General features: G+C 56.1%; 1 protein-coding gene across 9 annotated transcripts in view; it reads right to left on the bottom strand.

Moving 5' to 3' along the window:
* Nucleotides 1–21,733, bottom strand: part of TCF20 (transcription factor 20) — a 185,868-nt gene that overhangs the window by 92,221 nt on the left and 71,914 nt on the right. For 5 of the 9 annotated variants that reach the window (XM_070046399.1, XM_030855752.2, XM_070046400.1 and 2 more), the window contains one exon: nucleotides 7,380–7,430. The exons of 2 other annotated variants lie outside the window; for them this stretch is intronic. In XM_070046399.1, the coding sequence (XP_069902500.1) occupies nucleotides 7,380–7,430 (51 nt within the window). Of the gene's footprint in view, nucleotides 1–80; nucleotides 164–7,379; nucleotides 7,431–13,794; nucleotides 13,967–21,733 lie in introns of those variants that run through there. 2 more of the 9 variants (XM_060305627.2, XM_030855756.3) reach the window with 2 other exon arrangements.

The following is a 21,733-nucleotide window of genomic DNA, read 5'->3' as shown; positions in this document are numbered from 1 at the left end:
CAGAGGCCAGACACCCGGCCTGGCCCTAGCTCCTCAACCCTGACCTCTGCCCCTCCCCCTCAGGCCCGGGCAGCGGTTACCTGTGGGAGCCCCCCGCCCGGTCCCTCGGCCTCGGCCGGGGGCGGGAGGGGAGGGAGCGGCGGCGGACGGCGCTGCGCGGGGTGGGGGTGGGGGAGGCTCCGCCGCCTCCGGCTCGGGCGCCGGGGCCGGCGGCGGGGCGGGCCGGGGCCGCGGCCCCTGGAGGCTCGCTCCGGCCCGCGCGCTCGCTCCCTGGTCAGGCGCGCCTCAGGGCGGGCTCTCCTGGCGGAGGCCGCGGCCGCCTCGCAGGGGCCGAAAGCGGCTCGGCTCGGGGTTTTTTCTCTCCATTCTCCCAACACACAGGAAATAACAGAGCGTCAGGTGACGGTTCGCGGCCAATCGAGAAGCTCCGGGCCGCGGCGCGCGGGCGGGCGGGAGGGCGCGCGGCGGGGGCGGGGCGGCAGGGGGCGGGGCCGGCGGGCGCGCGCGTGCCCACCCGCGTGCGGCGGCGCCGAGGCCTGTGCACGCCGGGCCGCAGGAGACGTCCGCCCCGCGGCCGGGGTCGCGCGGGTGTCCCCTCGGCGGCCGGGGGGGATGTCGCGCGCGTCTCGCCGCTCGATCAGTGCCATCTTGGCCCGCAGCTCCCGGCCGTCCTGGGAGTGGCCGCGAGCCAACTTTCTGGGGAGTTGGTGGCCCGGAATCTCTCCTTGGGATTTCTACAGTTCCCTGGAGCCGCCAAAGCCAGAATCGCATCTCTGTCAGCCTTGGGGAGCCCGCGGGCGAGGGCCCACTCTCCTCCCCGTAACCCGCTTAGTGGTGCCGGCTCCTGCCCGCCTAACGCCCACCCGGCCCTCAGGCCTAGTGCCCTCAACGCCTCCGCCCCTTGGCGCCCCGTGTCCTTGGATGAATGACTTGGGCCCTCTTGGGACTCAGTTTCCTCCGCAATACAAGCGAGGAGTGGGGAGGCCCACCAACCTCACGTGTAAAATAGACGCTCACCAAACGCCAGCCGCCTTCGCCTGAGGCGGCATTAAAAAGCTGCCATGCCTGGCTGACTGGACCCAGGGTCCAGAATTAATTTGGAGATAAGGTGGAGGATTTGCGGTGCCAAGGCCTCGGGCCGTTCCCAGCCTTCTTTTGCAAATCTCATGTACGTTTTATGGAGCAAAGGAATGGTTGACATTTTTTTTCTTTTTCTTTTTTTTTTAAAGAAAATCTCGGTTGTAAAACAACCAGAGATGTTTGTGCGGCCTGACCCACTGCTATCAAAAGTGAGAAGACCAGTGAGGATAGGTTGTACTTGGAGTGTCTGTGATCCTCCCTCTGGCTCACCCAGAGCCCTGGCCAAATTCTCTCCCCACTCCGGGCCTCAGTTTACCGTTGGTACAATGGGAAGGAGAAGAGTGTGGACTGGATGTCCCTGACGTTGACTAAAATTGCTGATTCTAAATTAGACCCCATCTGCCCTAGATGTTAAGGGAGTATGTGGTTTCCTTTCCTGAGGCAACCCAACTTGAAAGTAAATTGGAATTGGAAGAAGAGGGTAGCAGGTGGCGGCTGATAGGAACCAGGTGTGGCCTGGGGGCCCAGTTTCAGTATATCTGAGGTCCATAGCTCCCCAGGGCCTGGCTCTACCCTTTCACCTCTCACCCCACCTAGACAGAGACATTAACGCTTTGCCTTGCCTTGGGCCATGCAAAGAGGGTCCTGGCTGTGGTAGCACCTGCCCCCAGCAAAGGGATCTAAGGTAAGGCCTGAGTTGGTTCTGGCACCCCAGGAGGATGTGGCGGGGGAAGGCAGTGGTTTCTCCTGGCTTCTGTCCAATCACACAAAGTGGGGGCCGGCTCCAATGTGGGTCAGGGCTATTCCTGGAGACTTGATTCCCCAGCACCTCCTGCATGCCAGGCAGGGTGCCGGTCTCTTCTGGTCTCTTCCGGGGCAGAGCTGAACAGGCCGCCAAGCCCTGCCCTCTGGCTGTTCCCATTGTTCTATGAGTTTCATTTTCAAATTCTTTGGCACCAAGACCCAAAAGGCCAGTGCTGGCTTCTGCTTGAGTCAGAGCTACAGAGGGAAAGAGGGAACTCTCAGCACAGACCCATGTTTTCTGGACAAACACAGAAAGATGCATGAGAGCTTCCACTTGGTGTTGGGAGCACCCTCAATTTCTTGAGAGACTTCAGGAAGAAAAGGGAAGCCCATTTCCTTAGAGTCTCCTGCCCCATCGTTCTTCCCTTCCTTTCCCTTCTTCCTCAGCTTATTCGGGTCTCAGACTAGGGGACCAGAACCTCAAATGGATGGTGACAAGCCATGCAAAGCCTCATGCAGAAGGGAAGGAATGCAGACAGATAACTGAAGTCCAGGCTCTTGTTTGTTCCTGCCTCCTGTCCTGAGACTGACCCTACCGCCCCCTCCCCACCCCTTTGGACCCTGCCGGAACAATGGCTAGTTAACCTCCACCTGGAAACCTCCCCAGTCCTAGGGCCAGGCCAGCCTGGACCTCTTCAGCCCTAACAGCCACTTTCCCTTTCAGTACCATTTGGAAAAAGAACATGTGTGGGCATTATGACCAACAAATAGATTTGAGTTACGCTTGGGCTGTGTGGCCCTGGACTAGTCACTTCACCTCTCTGAAACTTGGTTTCCTCAGCTGTAAAATGGGGATAATATGACCTCACTCATAAGGTATTTTGGGAATCTAAAGAGAAATGTATAAAAAAGTCAGTACAGTACCAGGCACACATTAGCAACAGCTACAGTTCTATGATGTGGACATACAAACAGACTGAGGTTCAGAGAGGTTAAGTCACTGCTCAAGATCCCATAATGGCCAGAGCACAATAGCTGGGAGCTCCCTCCTCTTTGATCACATTAGTGTCTTCTATTGTTCTCTCACTGTCTCATCTGTGAGAATCCTGTTTTTCTTTTTTTTTTTTGAATTTTACAATTTTATTTTTTAATACAGCAGGTTCTTATTAGTTATCCATTTTATACATATTAGTGTATATATGTCAATCCCGAGAGAATCCTGTTTTTCCTACCACAGTTTAAGGAAAGGACAGTAGATTAGTTGGGGGTTTTTTTGTTTTTGTTTTTCTTCTCTCTCTCTCTTCTAGTCCAGTCCACTCAAAAAATACATATTGAATTGAATCAGTGTTTTCAATTCCAGAAGCAAAATTAATCCTTTCCCTCCTCCTCCAGCTCCGAGATGGCTTTTGGAAACCCTGTGTCACTCCCTTTATTACAAACTCCTCTGCCCTCCTCCAGGCGCCTGGGCCACTCCGGGATTACAAATGGAGCCTTCTGCCTCTAGGTCACTGATTCCGCTACCATCTGTCAGCATGGATTGATTGAGGAGACTGGCCCTGCTCGGCAGATCAGTGACTTGTGCGAAGTGAGCTGGGCTGTCGGTGCCTTCAGCGGCAGGCGGATGTCCTTCCTCTCACTCGCTGGCTCTCTTGAGCACAAGTACCGCCCTCACCTTTATCCTTCAGTGGCCCCAGCTCTCCTTCCTCGTAGGAGGGGCCTCCTGCTAACTCTAGCACGCCAGGAGGGAGGCCTCCTGAACTCGTGCTCACAATCCTCCAGGAGACAACTTACCAGAAAAAGCCTCTGCTTAACAGAGTGGGGAACCCCCCAAAGCGTCCGGCAGAGCCTGTCCCAAGCCAGGCACTTTTCCCACGCAAAGCACAAACCTAAGGGTGGCCTTCATTCCACACAGAGCACCTGCTGTGTGCTGGGCTGTAAACCCTGATGGAGGGAACACAGGGCCTCAGAATAAGTCTTTCTGGGGCAAGGGCAGGGCAGGCTCTAAGGCTAAGGGGGTGCGGAAGCCTCCAAATAGAGAGTCCGGGAATACCAAGCCTTAGCCACGTGGGGACAGCCACTGCAGGTCCCAGGAGGGCTGTGTGCAGCGCAGGGCTAGGGGAACGAGAGATGAGGCTGCAGAGGTGGGCAGGGGTGGGGTCCTACAGGGCCTTGTATCTGTGACCCACTTGGCATGAACTGGTTCCACAGGGTCTCACAGTGACCTCTGCTCAGGAGATCTGCCCCTCAACCCTGCCTTCCACCTCATTCCTCCAGGCCCCAAGTCGTGGCTCCCTCCTCCTCAGCCCTCACTGGTCACACTGGGCTGCCTGTGCCTGTGTCTGCCTCTCCCACAGGACCGTGAGTATTCACAGGGCAGACACCCCTGCTTCCCTCGGGTCTCTGGCATCCTCTGCAGGGTAAGGCACCATAACCATAAACATGATAACATGAATAATGACTATACAGCCCAGAGGAATCCAAGCTTACTGGGAACAGGCACTGTGTGTCTGTAGCGACATCATGAGGTTGGTACTGTTCTCATCCCCACTTTACAAACGGGACGACTAAGGGGCAGAGAGTTGAACAACTTGTCCCAAGTCACACAGCATAGAAGAGGCCAAGCTGGGATTTGAACCCAGGTCTTTAGAGGTTGCACTCTTAACCACCAAGTTTCCCAGCACTGGGTAAACACTGGAAAGATGGATGGACACAGACAGTTGGTGGGTCCCAAAGTTTGCAGGTGGATAGGGAAACAGACTTGAGGGGACAGCAGGGTCGGCACCAGTCTCTCCCCACAGGTAACATGGTGAAGCCCTGGAGACTGGGCAGTTTGCAGGCGTTGGACCTGCAGACCCCATGCCTGGAAGACCCAGGCCTAACCGACAGCAGCAGGACGCATCAGCACACTCGGGACACTGGAGGAGTTGCAGCTGAGCAACGGGAGGCCCCTGCTGCCTGGCCTCACAGAAGCTCACCCTTCGGCCCACTCAACACTCCTGCCACTAGTGCCTCAAGTCTCCCTGGGAAGTCCCTGGCATGGTGGCCCAGCACAGGTCACGGAGCTGGGAGTGTAGCCTGGCCTCACTGATCTGTGTCCTTTGGCAAATCATCCAATGGCTCTGAGTCTCAATTTCTTCATCTGGAAATTGGAATGCGTGGGAGGAGGGGCCGAGTGGTCTGCCTGCCTCCAGGAAGTCAGGTCCCTTACCTGGCTGACCCCATCCACTGCTCCCAACAACAGTGGGAGGCAGGGATTGTCATCTTCATTGTGCAGAGCAGGAAATGGACACACAGAGAGGTTAAGAGACTTGCCGGAGGTCACACAGCGAGCAAGCAGCAGAGCTGGTTTGAACTCAGGCTTCTGGCCCCCGAGCCCCCACTGAGTCACTTTCAGCACTGCAGAGTGTTCAAGTGAAGATGGAACGATCTAACAATAGCAGTGACAAAGCCATGTCTAAGCACTTCACCTGCTCTAACTTGCTTAGTCCTTATAACAGCTCTCCGAGGTGGGTCCTATTATTACCTCATTCTGCAGATGAGGAAACTGAGTCACCGAACAGCTAGGCAGAGTTGGAATCTGCAACCAGGCAGGTCAGGCTGCAGAGCCCCTGCATCGCTTTATCACAAGAGAACAATAGGGAGGCTCCTTTCCATTGGGATTATTTCTGCTTGAAAGCTCAAGACTTTTAGCCCCATCACTGTTGGGCTCCACGGGAAGGCAGTGCTGCATGCTGAGGCATGCTGGGAAAAGACTTTGTTCCGTCCTGCTTTGTTGACATGCTCTTCATTTTAAGCCTGAAACCCCAGCTTCCTGTGAAGAATTCAAACCGTGGAGAAAAATGTGGCCATAATACAGCCACTACTTCCTGCGCCTCCAGTGTTCCCTGAGCTTGGGGCTCCGTGTGTGTCCTCACACTTAACCTTCACAACACCCAAGTAGCCCCCACTTCACAGCTAAAGAAACTGAAGCCCAGAATTGCTAACAAGATGCCCAGAGGCACACAGCTGCTAAGTGGTAGATCTGAGACTCGTCCCCAGGTCCTTCTTGAGAATTCTGGCTCTTCTGACCACAACAGCTGCACCCCCGTGGGATGCGCGGAGGTGGGTCTTGTTTGCTGGGCTTTGAGGGAAATGCTGCTGCTCATCGTCTGCCACAGGCTGGCGCCTCAGTGTCACAATTCCTGGGCCGCAGGGAAAGCACCAGGACACAGGTGTGACAAGTGTGGACATCAATGTCCCCTCCACTCCATCTCTCCCTCCAGGGATTCAAGAATGGCTCCCCTGCCACCAAGGTGATTGTCTTCTGGAAGCAGTCATGCCCTGTGAGGTTCCTCATCACTGCCCTGCATCTCCCCGGGAGCTCACAGGATAACTCCAAGGCCCATGTGTGATTCCGGGGAAACAGAAAGCAGCAGAGTCAATGGATTCTCCAACTCCCAACTGGTCTTGTTGATTGCAGCCTCTTCTCCCGGCCCACCCATCCCTGCAGCAAACTCATTACAGTTTCCAGAAGCCAGCTTTGACCCTACGACCCCTGGCTCAGAGGTTGTTGGTGGGCCCCAAGGAGCTTCAGAATTCAAGTTAATTCTCATCCACCTGGAACACAAAGCCCTCGCCTGGCCCCAGCCACCTCTCCAAGCTTCTCTCACACGTCCCTTTCTGCTTCTTTGCCAAACCAAATGGGCTGTGTCCCTATCATGTGCATGTCTGCTACCCAAAGCAGGAAGCCCTTCTCTCTTCCCTACAGCGTGAAATTACACCCTCTTTCAAGTCTTACTCAAATGCCACCGCCTCCACGAAGCCTTACCTTAATACTCATCATAAATTCACTCCACAAACATTGATTGAGCCCCTACCATATGCCAGGCATTGAGCCCAAGGGTCCCTGTTATCATGGAGCTTACAGTGCCATAGAACCATTAGAGCAAACAAATGATCACATAAATAATCATTTGGTAACAGCCATGAAACACATTAGTAAGCAAGTGGGCAGGTGCCCAGAGGGTGTATAATGGGACCCTGGGTCTTGGGGATCCAGGACATTTGAGCTGAGACCTGAAGGACAGATAGGAAGTTGCCACGTGATGAGGTTGGAAGAGAGCTCCAGGCAGTGGGCACAGCACAGGCAACAGCCCTAAGGCAGGAGGGAGCGAGTAGATTTCCAGGAATGGAAAGGAGGCCAGTGCGATTTCAATGAAATGAGTAAGCTGGAGATGCAGTTGGAGTGAGACAGTGCAGACCACGGAAGGCTTGGGGACTTTATCCCAAAGGCAAAAGGGGGAACCACTGAAGGATTCTGAGCAGAGAAAATAGTCAATATTCATTTATAAATGATCCTGGCCCGTGGCTGTCTCCTGAAAAGCCTAGGCTTTGCGTCCAGCCACCCCTGAACCTTGGCTGTCTGGTTGTTTGGGGGTGAAGTTTTCAAACCCCTCCTCCTGGACTGAGCTCTCGAGGGCAGGGCTGACCTCCGGTTCTCCCGCGTCATCCTCAGCACGTGGAGCTGCTCCAGAAACATTTGTGGAACGAACTAACAGATAAGACAAGACACTTACCAGCATTTCCCCCGGAAGAGGCCAGGCTGCCTGGGGGGCCTTCCACGTTCTCTGGAAATCACAAAATTCAAGGGTTTTAGTGAGGTCACGACTCAGGGAGCCCTTGATAGTAGAGCCGGCATCCCATGGATGCCCGCGCCCAGGGCCAGCATGACACCGCACAGGCATCTGCCCGTGACCGTGTCCTGAATGACCAGAAACAGAACCAAAAAATCCCAACAGCTGTTAAGGTGCTTTCGAGTTTACAAAGCACATTTCACAAGCAGCCTCACACAGGGTCAACCCTCTCGGGTGGATACAGTTGCTGCCCTGTTTTACAGATGAGGAAACTGAGGCCCAGACAAGGGAGGGTCTCTGGCAAGTCATCTCAAAGCCAAGACTAGAACCTGACAACAGTTCAGGCTACTTATGGCTCCCATGGGGTTAAGAGAGCTTTCCGGAAATTTCTTTTAAAAATGTTTTAAAGTGACATATTTCATCAGGATGTCTGTCAGCCAGCAGTGGGAGCCAACACACCAATTCTCACAGGCCGTTCCCCCTGCATGTCAAATCTGCACACTCAGCCCCAGGCCCTGAGGCTGGTGGCTTAGCCCAGGGCACGGGAGGGGCCTGAGTGATGAATCCTTGGCTCCCTGGGCTTGGTGCTGGCACAAAGCAGGTGCTCAGGAGACTCTGAGTGTTCTCCAGGGGAACCTGAGCTGATTTGAGGGATAACAATAGAGAACACTCCTACGGCTCTCACATGTGCCAGGAACCATGCTAAGTGAGTTACCCGCATTAACTCAGGTCATCCTCACAACAAGGCTATGAGGTGAGTACGCCAATGATCCCTATTTATATGTGTGGAAACTGAGGCTCAGAGCAATAGCTAATTAGCCTGGGATCACAGAGCCAGTGAGTGGCAGAGCTGGGATTTGAAGCCTTTAAGCAACCCCATGCCCTGGCTGAGTGAAGGTGGGCAGAACCTGTGCATTCTCAAGGACCGCGACCATGTGGGGTGCCCCTCCTGCGCACACTTGATGACCGCTATTCCCATTCCCCATATATCCTGTGTGGGCGAGCAGTGACAAGCTGGCATGGTAACTACCCCATCTCCCCAGCCTCCCCTGCCCTCACCCCGTGGTCTCTGGGCTCCCTTTACCTATCCTGCCACCTATGGGCTCCCGCCCCAGCTCCTTTTTGGTAGTAGGTGGGGTGTACAAAAGAAAGGGAGGGGGCTTCCCTGGTGGCGCAGTGGTTGAGAGTCCGCCTGCCGATGCAGGGGACGCGGGTTCATGCCCCAGTCCGGGAAGATCCCACATGCCACGGAGCGGCTGGGCCCGTGAGCCATGGCCGCTGAGCCTGTGAGTCTAGAGCCTGTGCTCCGCAACGGGAGAGGCCGCAAAAAAAAAAAAAAAAAGGAGGGCAGAGGGCGATGCTACCTCGAGAAGGCTCTGTAAGCTCTGGAGCCTCAGCCTTTTCACATGCAGAATGGGGACATTAACATCGCCCGCCACGGAGGGCTGCATCCACCCAAGTGCTTAATCCATGACCTCACACCTAAGTGCTGGTTCCAATTATTCTGGCCTCAGATACCCCTTGAGGGGGAATCACTCGTCCTGTGAGCAGGCAGGCTCAGGGAAATACGGTGCCCACGGTCACCCAGCATCGATCACCCAGCACAGCACAGTGGAACAAGGAATGAGCGGTCTGTCTGACTCTGAAGCATGAGTGGAGGAGAGAAGGGAGGGTAAATGAAACGTTTGGGTCTTCCACGCAACTCAGCGTCACACTGCCAGGTGTGGGCTGGATTTGGCTACCGAGTCCTGTATCCGCCCACACCCAAGGCTCTCCCCAAATGGTGCACATCGAGTGGTGTTGGGGGAGTCCTGTGCCCTCCTGGGAGCCACTATCTTGCTGGACCCTCTCGGCCCCCTTCCCCAGCCCAGGTGAGGTGTGCTGGTGGGGACAGGAGGAACAGTGGGAAGGCCAGACATCGAAGTTGTTCAACTGTGGGCTGACTGCAGAATAAAAGGGAAGAAAGCATCCTTTCCGGAAAAATCAATGGACAGATGTGACCGCCCAAGTCACAACCTACACGGAAGCCATCCAAGAAAATCAAAGAGACGAGAGAATTGCCACCCCTTACAGCAGCTGAGAGAGGTGAGCGAGCCCAATCCCCCATCAAACAGATAGGAAAACTGAGGCCCAGGGTGGGGCCGTGACTGGTCCAGGGCCCCACGGTACGTCTGAGGCTCTGCCACGTGTGAGGGGTGTCCAGTCCCAGGTGGCCCATTTGCAGTGGTGGGCGGGCCCTTGTGGTCCTCATGCCTCACAGCCCAGCCGTCGTCCAATTCCCTCTGTCTTGCCCACATTACCAAGGGTGTCCGTTTAGCCTCGCGCAGAAAACACCAAATATCTGAGGCTCTTCCCTGCATGCTTTTGGCTTCTGGGGTGCCCTACCCCCCACCCCCCACCCTCACACGTTAGGCAGAGTGAGGGGAGACTGTACTCAATAAGCTACCACATAGTTGTGCAATTAGAACAGAGCCTGCCTGACTCGCAGTAAGTGCTCATAAATGTCAGTTTTTTTTTTTGGCCGCGCCAGGCGTCTTGTGGGATCTTCATTCCTCAACCAGGGATCGAACCCGGGGCCCTCGGCAGTGAAAGCACAGACTCCTAGCCACTGGACCGCCAGGGAGTTCCCAATGTTAGCTATTATTACTAGGCATGATTATCCTGGCCCACAGACACTAGATGCTAGAGCCTTCACTCTCCTGCACTGACTTCTTTGAGCTAACAGTTGTTGAGTGCTCTCCGGGAGCCAGGCTCTGGGCCGACTGCTTTGTGAGAGTTATCTCGCCTCATCTTCACCACAGCCCTGTGACTTAGGTACCATTAGTACCCCAGGAAACCAAGGCTCAGAGAGGGCAGGTGAGTTGCCTGAGGCAACACAGCTGGTAAATGGCACAGCCAGGGTTGAACCCAGGCAGCCTGGCTCCCGCTATGAACTGGGGGGAGTAGCGGCCCTCATCTCTTGCAGGAGCTTCCAGTCACGTCAGGGTCCCAGGCAAGAGAAGCTGCTCCAGGAACCCTCACCCAAGTTGGGGACCAGGCATCTACTCTGATTCCCCAGCAATGTTGGCCCCGTCTCAGAGTGGGGCCTGGGCTGGCCCTGGATGCCAGAAGTCCTGAGACTCCAAATTAAAAGGAGACCCAGGCTGGTTCTTAAATTCCCCGGCTGTTCAGGAATCCCAACAGCACAAGGCCACCCTGAGAGGAGCTAGAACAAGCCAGCTTTGTGTGCAACCTGCCCACTCTCATCAAGTCAGGCCCTCCCTTCTTCCAGAACTGGCTCCCACTGCCGAGAGAAAGTGTTCCCTCTCCCCTTTCCCCTTCCTGGGCTTCAGCTACTCAAGGTGACTGGCCTGTTACACCTGCAGCTCTCTGCTCTTATCCTTCCTTCTGGTGGTACACCCTCCCCTGCCTTAGCCTGGCAAACTCCTACTCATCCTCCAAGACGTTCAAATGCCACCTCCTCTCTGAAGCCCCTCTTGATTGACCTGTCAGAATTCACAAGGGTACCCCAGGGAAAACTTTTTTTGTTGTGCCTCTACGGTGCTGGCATAGCCAGCTCCCTCATAACCACAGCTGCCATTAATTGAGCACCTGCTGTATACAGGTGCTGCACCTGCAGTCTCCTTAGTCCCTACAACAAGCCTGCAGATAGAGTTTACTACTACCAGGTCACTGCCTTTTAGAACTGCATCCCTGAGAGATTAAGTAACTTGCCTAAGGTCATATAGCTAGAAAGTGGCCAGGGAAGACTGCAACTGAGGGCTGACTCCAAAGCTCCTGGGGTCCATCAAATTGGGGGCATACAGAGGGAAGGGGCTTGCTATGCTTCTTCCATCTATGTATGCCAAGAGGGTGGGCACACGGCTCCAAGTGGGCAGGCTCTGTGAGCCTGGGCTGGGTGAAATGAGCTGACCGGCCAGTTGGAACCTCGACTGGTACTCCCAACACCTCTGAGAGAAGGGTCTCAAGCCCAGGCCTGGAACGGACCCAGCATCTTGGCCTTGAGGAGGGTCTATCCACTGTTCCTTCCTTTTCCATCTGATGAAGGAGGCTCCATGGGGCACCAGAGCCCCGCAGGCGAAGGCCAGGTGCTCCTCACACACAGCTCCCTGGCTCCTCTATGAAGGTTGGCTTGTGGGCCCAGGACCTGAAGGAAATGCTGGGGTAGATGAGCGAGCCCGCCAGCAGTTTCCAAAGGGACATTAGCCACATGAGGCTCTCCTGCTTGGGGCAGATGTCCCGGTCACAGGCATAGCTGTGGCTTGTCCCTACATGTCAGGCTTCGTGGGGGAAAATTCCCCTTCCGGTGGGTTTGCCCAAAGGAAGTGAGCCCATCACCCCTTCCAGGGTGTGAGGCAGGGTGACTGTTCCATCCTGGTGGCCCATCTTCCTGGGGTATCAATGGGTCTGGATCTGCTCCCCTAGCTTCCAGGCACACACTCCCTCTGTACTCAGCTCTGGGCGGGTGCTGGGAACACCGAGAAGGATGCCTTAAAAATCCTGTACCCAAGAGCCTGACAGTGACCACACCTCTCACAGCACTGTGAGAGGGGACATGGGGATGGGCAGGGCGCAGGCCCCTAGACCATCCAGGTTGAGGGCAGGGAAGGCTTCCTGGAGGAGGCTAACTGAATCCAAAAGGACTTGACCAGGCAAAGGAGGTGGTGAGGTCCAGGTAAGGAACCAGCTCCTGCGGAAGGAGGGCTAGAATGAGGGCTACAGCCTGAGGCCTAGTGTGTGACAGGCTGGACCCAGAGGGCCTTCCCCTGACCCTCCATCTGAGGTGGGCTCCTGCCTCGGCTTCTCAGCTCGGATGTCTCCATCCCTGCTGGGGCCTGAGCTATGGCCTGGCCCTACTAAAGCCCCACTCTCTGTGTTCTCTGGAGACTTCCTCTAGAGACTGACCACCTCTGTACATGCCACTGCTCCTGCCTGAGCCCTGCTGCAGCCCAGAGCCTAGAGCTGTGGTTGCTTCCCAGCCCAGGTCAGGCTCAAGCTCTCTGCCCTCATGTGCCCGTCAGAGGAGACAAGGTCCTGGGACACCTTGCCAATACCAGCCCGGCCACAGAACCCGTTGCCACCCTCCTGCAGCTGGGGGCAGGCCCATCTCTGGCCTTGTATCTTCGAACCCCATCTGAGCCTCAGTCCCTGGCTCTCTGTTTCTGGTTACCCTTGGGAAGCAGTTGTGGGCAGAAGTAGCCTTCTGAGACCTCAGGCCGCCCAGGCTAAGAGAATGACAGGACAGTGACCCTGGCTGGGGATGGAGAGACCTTGCAGGGAGGCAGCCAAGATGGGGCAATGGCTGGGGGTCAGGAGAGCAGCCTGGGCTTCCTGCAGAGTGAGGAGGGGGCTGGTGTGCCAGAGAGGAGGGAGGACCAGCTCCTCCCCGCCATGCTGGCCTGTCTGTCTCCAGCACTTCACTGTAAAAATAAATGGAAAAAGCACACACCAGACAGAAAAAAGGGAGGAAAAAAAACAAAACCCCAAACCGCCCCACATGGGCTCCCTCAGCGGGTTTGGGCCAAGGCCTTGGCCTGGGTTACTTGCTGCTGCTTTTCCCGGGAAGCTGCTGGTGCCAAATTTGCATTTACCACAAACAGAGACAACACAATGTCATAATCCTTCTCCTGTCACTCTCCCCTCTCTTCCTCCTCCCACCTCAGACACGCACGCTAACACAAAATGACGGCTCCCTCGACAGCCTGAATGAGCAAAGCCCTCGATCTGCCTCTTAATTGCTGGCGTTTCTCTCTGGCCCGCGCTCCGTGCCCCTCGCCCAACTTGCAGCAGACCACCCACTGCCCCCTCCTTTGTCCCGAATCTCCGCTGACAAATGGCCTGCTGGAGGTGGAAGAATAAGCCTGGAAATAATGGTGGGGGGAGAAGTCAGCCCCTGGCCACCCCCGGCCGCCTCTGCACCCTCACTGCCAGGGTCCCAGCCACGGAAGCTGGCTGGACCTCAGGGGACGGGGGGCAGCGAGAGTGACTCAGCCCCTGGGACTCTGACCCGGGGCCCTGCCCTTCACGCCCCGGCCGCCGCGCTCCCAGAGCAGCCGTCTCTCCCCCCTCCTCTCCCGGCCACCCTCCCGGGCACCGCTCTGAACATCCCCCGCGCTCCCCTCCCTCCATCGCTCTTTATGGCAGTTTCAAAGCTGCAGCCGCCGCTCGAGCAGCTGCGGCCTTTGATGGGGACAAGGCAGTGAAGGCCGCCCGGGAGGCCCCCGCCCGCCCCCGCCCGCCCCTCCCCGGGAGCCTCGGGCCGGGCAGCGTGGCACGGCGGAGCGCCCAGCCGGCACGCCTCGCACGCCAGAGCAAACTTTCGTGACCGGAGGGAGAGACACGGCGCATGCTGCGTTACCTTTGCAGCAGCATCCTTCCTGGCACTTGCTCCAGACCCCTCCAACAGCCCAGGGCGACCGGCCGGAGGAAAACAACTCCCGAGTGAGGCTAGGGAGGAGGGGAAAGGGAAAAAGGAGAAGGAAAAGGAAAGGGGGCAGTTTCTCGTCTCTCAGCCTCCTCGCGGCTCCTCCTGCCCGAGCCGGCAAGTGAAGTCACAGGGCCGGGGCGGTGACATCAGCCGAGCCTCTGACATCACGGCCCCTGCCAGATCTCACCTCTGCAGGGCGGAGATGGAGGAGCAGCGGGGAGGAGGGGATGGATGGAGGAAGGAGGGGAGCACAGATTCCTCCATCGCCCTCAAATGCAGAGAGCGCGTGCCAGCGTGGGGGGGGGCAGGGGAGGGGCGGGTGGCTCATCTCTGAAGAATGTTTTATCTCTATAGATAGGGGCGATTATGTGTCTATAATTGGCCCCCGAGTGAATGGCTTAAAAGGGCCGAACGCCCACCACAGGCAAGAATCACAGCTCACTGCTGTTCCTGGAGCCCAGTGGGTCAAGGCCAGTGTGACGGGTCGCGGAGCGCCTACTGTGTGCGGGAATTCGCATCCAGCATCTTGGGCGGTGATTGCAAACACCTGGTGTGGCTCAGCGAAGGAAGGGCCTCCCCAAGGCGGTGCAGAAGGAAAATGCGCTGGGATTTGAGGCAGGTGGCAAAGAGGGTGGGATAGGGCCAGTCACAGCCAGCAAGGGGGCCCAGAGCCTGAAGGGCCAGCCAGGCAGCTTCGGGGCTTTTTGAAGCCTTTCACCGGCTGCAGGATCAAGGCCTTGGATTTGATTACTCAGCCTAGGCCACCCCCCAGCAAAGTTGGGCTTCAGTAGGGGTAGGCAGAATGCAGCAGTCCCCATCACCCCAAATCCCATCTCCAGGGGTGGCAGCAGCAGGCAGCCTGCCCTGAGCATGTGGCTAGCAGCACCAGTTCGGTGGGCTGAGCACCTACTACTACGTGCAGTCCCAGCACCGGGCATTCATGCTCCCCCTCTTACTCCGTGGCAATGCCTAAGAGGTAGGCACCAAAGCCCCGTGTCAAGGTGGGGAAACTGAGGCCCAATACATGGTGGGACGAAACAGAGACCCAGGTGTCCAGTGCCTGGACTCCAGACCACGGCCAGATCCTTGGCCCTGCAGTGCCCTCGGCCTGAGCCTCCTACTCTACAGCTGCACAGACCATCCCCGATGCCCACTTGCTGTAAGGAAACCATGCGTAGTCTAGCCTCTGCCCTCAGATGAGACACCACACAACCCGCTCTACTGTGTTCCCTTTAGCTCAAGACCCCAGCCCAGCCCAGGCCCCGCCAGGCCCCGGTGTGGCAATCCCACCGCAGCACCCTCTTCCCTGGCACCACGGAGCACCTGGGCTGCTGAACACAGGCTGCCCCTAATTCGGCTCACAACTTCATCTGAGCTCCTGGGCCTGGCATTGGGCGAGGGTCTACTAAGCGCCAGACTCCAGCTCATTTCACCCTTCCCACGTCCAGGATGTCAGGGTTAGAGGCCAGGAGACCGGGCTGCTCCCAGGGTCTGGAAAGTACTTCCCTTTCTCCCAGGCTTTCCCCAAAGCCTGGAGCTAACGTTCCCACCTCAGTTCTCAGGACTCCGGCCATGCTTTGCACCGGTCCTTCCCCCACCAGGACCTGACATGGTGCAAAACCCACACCAGGCACTCAGTAAAGCTTTGTAGTAAACTGACCCTAGGCACAAAAGATGTGCGCACAGGCGCAAACACCAGCGAGGAAGCCCAGAAGAAACACCTCCATTCAGTTCCCTAAACAAACCACGCTCCCTCTGGTCTCCAGGCCTTCGCACCTGCCGTTCCGCTGCTCGGAACACCTCACCCCACTGTCACCCGTTCCCTGGCTACGTGAGGGTCTCGACTGAAACATCACTTCCTCCGAGAAGCATCTCCTGACCCCCAGGTCCAAGTGAGATGCGGCTTTCCATGTTTATCCCCCATCACAGCTCCTACTGAGTGTCCCGGGAGGCAGCAGGAAGTGGTGGAAAGGGATGGGGGCTCCAAGGCAGACTGCTCGGGTTCCAATCCCGGCTTCCCAACTCACTCACCGTGTGACCCTGGACAAGCCACCCGACCCCTCTAAGTCTGTTTCCTCCTTTGTGAAATGTGGGCAAGAACAGCAGTGCTACTGAGAGGGTCTCAGCACAGGGCAGACCCTCACCAGATCCAGCAGAACTGTGCCTGCCTGTTCACCTGCCTGCCTCCCCAGCCAGGCTGCTAAACCAGCCAAGGAGATGGGCCTGCTTTGTCTTCTGACCCCTGGCACAGTGCCTGCACACAGTGGGCATTCAAGAAATATGCACCGAGGAAACCAGGCAAGGTTGGTTGACACAGTGGATGGAGAACTTTAATTCAGTTCGGCAGGCACCTGGTTTTAAATCTTGGCTTCACCACTTCCTTCCTGTGTGACTGTGGGCAAGTTACTTAACTTCTCTGAGGCTCTTATGCTCCACCTGTAAAATGTATAAGAACAGAACCTGCCTTATAAGGTTGTTGTGAGGTTACATGAGAGAAGGGATGCAAAATGCTTAGACCAGTGCAGACTCGTAGCAGGGGCCAGATCCGTGTTAGATGCCATCATTGTTACCTTATGTGATCTGGGCCTGCGAGGTGCCACAGACAACAGAGGGGAGTCTGAGAGAGACGTGGTGGAAGTGGGAAGGAAGTGGACTTTGGAAGAACACAGACTGGGCTCCGACACAACCTCAGTGAGCCTCAACTTCCCACTCTTGAAGGAATGTGACTAACGCTCCTTATTTCGCTGAGTTTTTGAGCGGCAAACTGCAGACAAGGAATATGAGTGAGCCTACCGGGCACTTAGTAGATACAGAATAAATACGGGTTCCCTTCAGTCCCCTCAAACTATGGACACACATGGACAGTTATTCAGTAACTTTTCACAAGTATCTCAACATGGATGAGGTGGGATCACCAAGTAGGGAGCAACAGATGCAGAGAAGAGGCTTAGAAGGGATGGCAGCTGGGGGAGGCACCAGGAAAGGCTTCCTGGAGGAGGAGGTGTGTGAGCTGGGTCAGGAAGGTTCAGGGGAAGGGAGGAAGGAGTAAGTGCATGGACAAAAGAGTTGGGGCACCCAACCCCCCAAAGGCAAAGCACATTTCAACACAGCAACTCAGAAGGTAGAGGGGGCACTGTCGCCTCTGTTTGGGAACATGGGGTTTTGGTAGCACAGCGGCTGAGCTGGAGGGCTCCATGAGCACCAAGCCTCTGTGCTGGGCATGTTGTCATGGATACAGGCCAACACCACAGAGACCAGAATAACTGAGCTGGGTGGGATGCTGGAATCATCTGCCCCAATCACTCTACAGATGGGGAAACTGAGGCCCAGAGAGAAGAAGGGACTTGACCAAGGTCACATGTAGGTCAGTGGCAGGGACCTACCTGCCTACGCTTAGTCTCATAACCCCTAGGTCAGAATTCTTTTAATGGTAACGGCAAAGACAAGTTAATGGTACTTACGTAGTGCTTATTGTGTGCACCTGTGTCTTAGCTTCTTAGGAAGATGAACTCATTTGAGCCCCACAACAACCCTCCGGTGAGGGTCTACCATTACCCCCCCATTTTACAGAGGAGCAAACTGAGGCCTAGGGAACTCAACTGAGTTGCCCAAAATCACACCGCCAATAAAGAGCAGAGCCAGGATTCAACCCCAGGGTATTCAGCCCCAGAATCTGGGCACTTAACCAATACACCCGACTGCTCTCATCATAGCATGCATCCGTCCCATCGTGCATGCGTGCACCCATCCACCCAATCAGGCATGCATGCATTCATTCAAGCAGTATTTATTTGAGCTCCTACTGTTCCAGGCACTCAAGAATCAGCAGTGAATGCACAGCCAACCCCACGGAGCCCTGCCCGCCTCTCTGTGACCCACGCTGCCTTGTACTGTGCCCAGCCATCTCAGAGCTCACTAAAAACCGTCCTCCTGAAAAGCCTGGTCTCAAATTCAGCTGCTCAAGACCACAGACCGCTCTATTGCTGGGAAACCACAAACCAACCCCCCTTTTAAAAGCCATTATGTCGCTTGCTTAGGAAAGTGGGAGTGAAGACGATTGATCCAGTATCAATTTCTGGGTAGAATGGTGAATTGCATGGATGTCCGAGGCCTCACTGGCCCAGTGGGAAAAAAAAAAAAAAGATCCTGCAAATCAGATTTGGAAATAGTACACGGGGCTTGAAGCAGTCGAGCGAAAAAGTTTAATGGTTGAGTTTTGCCACCACAAGAGCTTTCCACAAGTCCAGCCCCCTGGGCAAGGAGGACGCAGCCCAGTCGCATGCACTGGGTACCCTTTCAGATAGCCTTCGGGGCTCCCAGAAGACCCAGACCTTCTCCTGCTAATAGCAGACTGCCTGCTCTGCTCCAGGCCCACTACACTGTTCTACCCCAAAGGCTGGCATGACTGTCCCACTCCCCAGAGGAGGAAACAGAAGAAGGAAGACTTTCCCAAAGTCAACACAAACCAGGCCTGGCTGGTTCCAAAGACTGTGGTCTGCCCTCAACATGGCCACTTCAGTGCAGCCTTGGGCAGGGCTTGTGCCTTCTCTGAGCCTCCAGTTTCCTCTTCCTTGAAGTGAAAACACGGAGAAGCAAGAGCAGGAGCTCCCTTCCAGCCCTGGCATTCGGTGCTTCCATCTGACAAGGCTGCAAGATTGGTGCCAAGGATAGGACGAAGGGCCGGCAGGCGTTCCCCAAACCCACACCACCACCACCACCTTCATCTCACCTCCACTAAACAGCCCCAGAACGACATATCTTAAAACAGAAATCCACTTCAGGGAGGTGAGGTATTTTAATACCCATTCTACAGATGGGGCTATACAGTCAAATCTGTAAGGGAAGTACTCTCTCCCCGCCACTCCTCCCCCAACACATTGAGACGTTCTGAACATCATCCGCCATTGCCCCAAAGCAGAGACAAAGCGAGAGGAACTGGGTGGCTACTGAAATCAGGTTATTAGTAGAATTATTAATAATAATCCCCAACATCTGCATAATAGCCACGTCCTGGCTGTGCAAAGGCTCCCAGCCTCAGTTTCCTCTTCCATAAAACGGGAATAATAGTGATTATTCTTCCCTGAGATGGCAGGACAAGAATCACGCATCCCATTTTGCAGATGAAGAAACCGAGGCCCAGAAAGGTGGTGTTAAGTGCACTGAAGCCACAACTCGAACATGGGTCTGTGACACAACGCAGGAGGCTAAAAGGAAAGAAACGTCTGGGGTGGCCTGAGATTCTGAACCAAGCACACTTTTATCTGCTGGCAGTCTGCTGATGGCCACAAATGAAGGGTGATTTGTCCCCCCCGGGGGCCATGAGGGGCCTGCAGCCTGCCCTGGGCACAACTGCCACCCTGGCAGACCCCCAGAGAGTCCCCCAAAGAATCTCTGCAGTCCCGAGCTTTTTTCCCATTCCAAACATGCCAGAGCCCCGCGGACCCCGGAGGCTGCTACTTAGCGCCAGATTAATCACACCAAATTCTCCATCCAGATACTGCGTGCAGGCCGAACTCCCACCGCTAATCGCCATAATATTCTCCTCGGCGTGTGCAGGCGGCCGGGGCGATGTTCCAGGAATATTAATTCTCCACCGCCGGCTCACTCTCGCCGCACGCATGCGCCCCCTGCATGGCCGGCTGCTGTTCGGGGATCAGGGGGCCAGGCAGGGGGACAGGGGGCCGGCAGGAGGCAGTGCCCAGGTCAGAAACCCTCCCCGGGGGCTGGGGGCTGCCCGGTGGTAAGCGGTGGCCCCAAGGCCTGGCTTACATTTTAACCTGCGCCACCGCAGGGCTGGAGGTGGCTCATGCCTGCAGTGAGGGTCGCCCCGCTCACCCTGTCTTTTCTCCCAGTTTTGCCCCCAAGCCCCCTGCCCCAGGACCTGCAGGAGGCTCAGGTCCCCTGAGAAGCCACAAAGCATGAGTCCTCTGATGTCCTCTCAACACAACAGAGCTTTGAGGAAACGGGCAGCTAGGGACCAGCTAATCCCAGCCAAAAAAAAAAAAGCACACACAAAAAAAGGAATGAAAGTCTTTCATCTGCTCAAAATATAAAACTGTGGGTGTGGAAGGGACTCAGGTGAAGGAAGTTGGGCTCTGCTGTGGGCCTGTCCCGGCCTGGAGGGGGCAGGCCTCCGCTGCCGGCAACACCTGACCCTTGCCTAGCACAAGGAGGGGACCCTCTCCCCATAGTGTGGCCACTAATAAGAGGGGCCCAGGAAAGGCTGGCGGGGACAGTGTCTAGCTTCTGGAGGGTCCCTGAGGAGACGGACCACACCTCTGTCCCGAGCCCACTGGCTCTGGTCGAAGCGTATGCTGCTGGGTCTGGGGACAGAGACACTGGCCTGTCTTCAGGGAGCGCCCAGCAATTCAAGAAAAACAAGAGCTCCCCTGCACACAGGCCCTGGGAGCACGCCTCCTGCCCACCCTGACCCCTAGAACACCGCTGGGAAGAGTCGCATCCTCAGGGGCTTTGCAAAACACCCCTCTTACCTTATCCTGGTTCAAACTCAGTACAACCATGGGAAGCAACTTTAATACTCCAGTTCACAACTAAGGAACGTGAGGCACGGAGAGGTGAAGTCAATGGCCCAGCCAGATGTGTCCCCAGGCTGTCAGAATTCAAAGCCAGCGCCCTCTCCTCTCCAGGGCACAGCCTCACTCCACACCCCCGTCCCTCCCCTCTCCAGGGCTCCATCTCCTCTTTTCTGAAATGACCTTAGGGTCCTTCTGCTCCCACATCCTGGCCAACAAGCAAAAGCATTTATTGAGCACCTACTCTATACCAGGCCCAAGGATCCAGAAATGCACAAGGTTGTGTTGCTTAAGGAGTCACACAGTCTGGTGGGAGGAAAGAAAAGTAAACCAGTGACCACACTCCAGTCTGAACCGCGGGGGAAGGGGCCTTCCCCCATGGCCTTGGGGTTAGACAGGGCTTCCCAGAGGAGGCAATCATTGAGGAGAAAGTGGGTGGGGAAGGGATCCCTGCACTGGAGTCTGGACCAGAGTGGACAGATCGGGCTGAGAGTGGTTTCTGTGAGTGGTACAGTGAAGGCGGCCTCTGTGTGAGGAGTCAGATGAGAGCAGGAGGGGTGTGGCTGTCAGTGGGATGGTGTACTGGGCTGCGCAGGGCCCCAGGCCTGGCGTGGATCCAGGTGGGCTGAACCAGTACCTACTAGGTTGTCTAGGCTGGCCCAGGCCAGGCAAGGGCAGGGCCCTGGGCCACGGAGGGCTGAGGAGGGGGCCTCTTGAAGCCGGGTCTCCTGACTCCTGGTCCAGTGATCTGACTGGGAGGCAGGGCCTGTAAGAATACCCAAAAAGGTGGGTCCAGCCTAACGAAGTGAGCAAAAGGGGCCTACGTGAGGGTTTGGGGCTCAATCCAATTCCTTTCTGGCACAGACAGGTTAAGAGAATCAAGGTTTAAACCACAGAGGTGGGAATTCCCTGGTAGTCCAGTGGTTGGGACTCCGCATCCAGGTTCAATCCCTGGTCAGGAAGCTAGGATCCTGTAGGCCACATGGTGTGGCCAAAGAATAAATAAATAAATATTAAAAACAAAAGAACAGAAAAACACAGAGGTGAGGGATGGAGTCCAAGCCCTGGGCCTCCCCCACAGCAGCCAGCTCCTGTCCAGCCTGAGGGCCACCAGTCACCCCCCATTCCCCTGTGAACACGAGGTGTCTGACCTGAGCAGGTGCCCGGCACCCCTCACACACTACCCCTCACATAAGCCTCATGAGCATTAGAGAACCAAGGGGTCTCTCACCCATTTCTCAGATAAGGAAACGAGGCTGGGAGAGAAAGCACGGATGGAAATGAACACTCAGGGCCCTCCTACATGCCGGGCTCTCTGCCCATAATCTCACAGGGTG

Source organism: Globicephala melas, chromosome 10 (genome assembly GCF_963455315.2).
Source record: "Globicephala melas chromosome 10, mGloMel1.2, whole genome shotgun sequence".
In the NCBI taxonomy this organism is placed as follows: domain Eukaryota; kingdom Metazoa; phylum Chordata; class Mammalia; order Artiodactyla; family Delphinidae; genus Globicephala; species Globicephala melas.
This window is presented reverse-complemented; position numbering and strand designations above follow the sequence as displayed.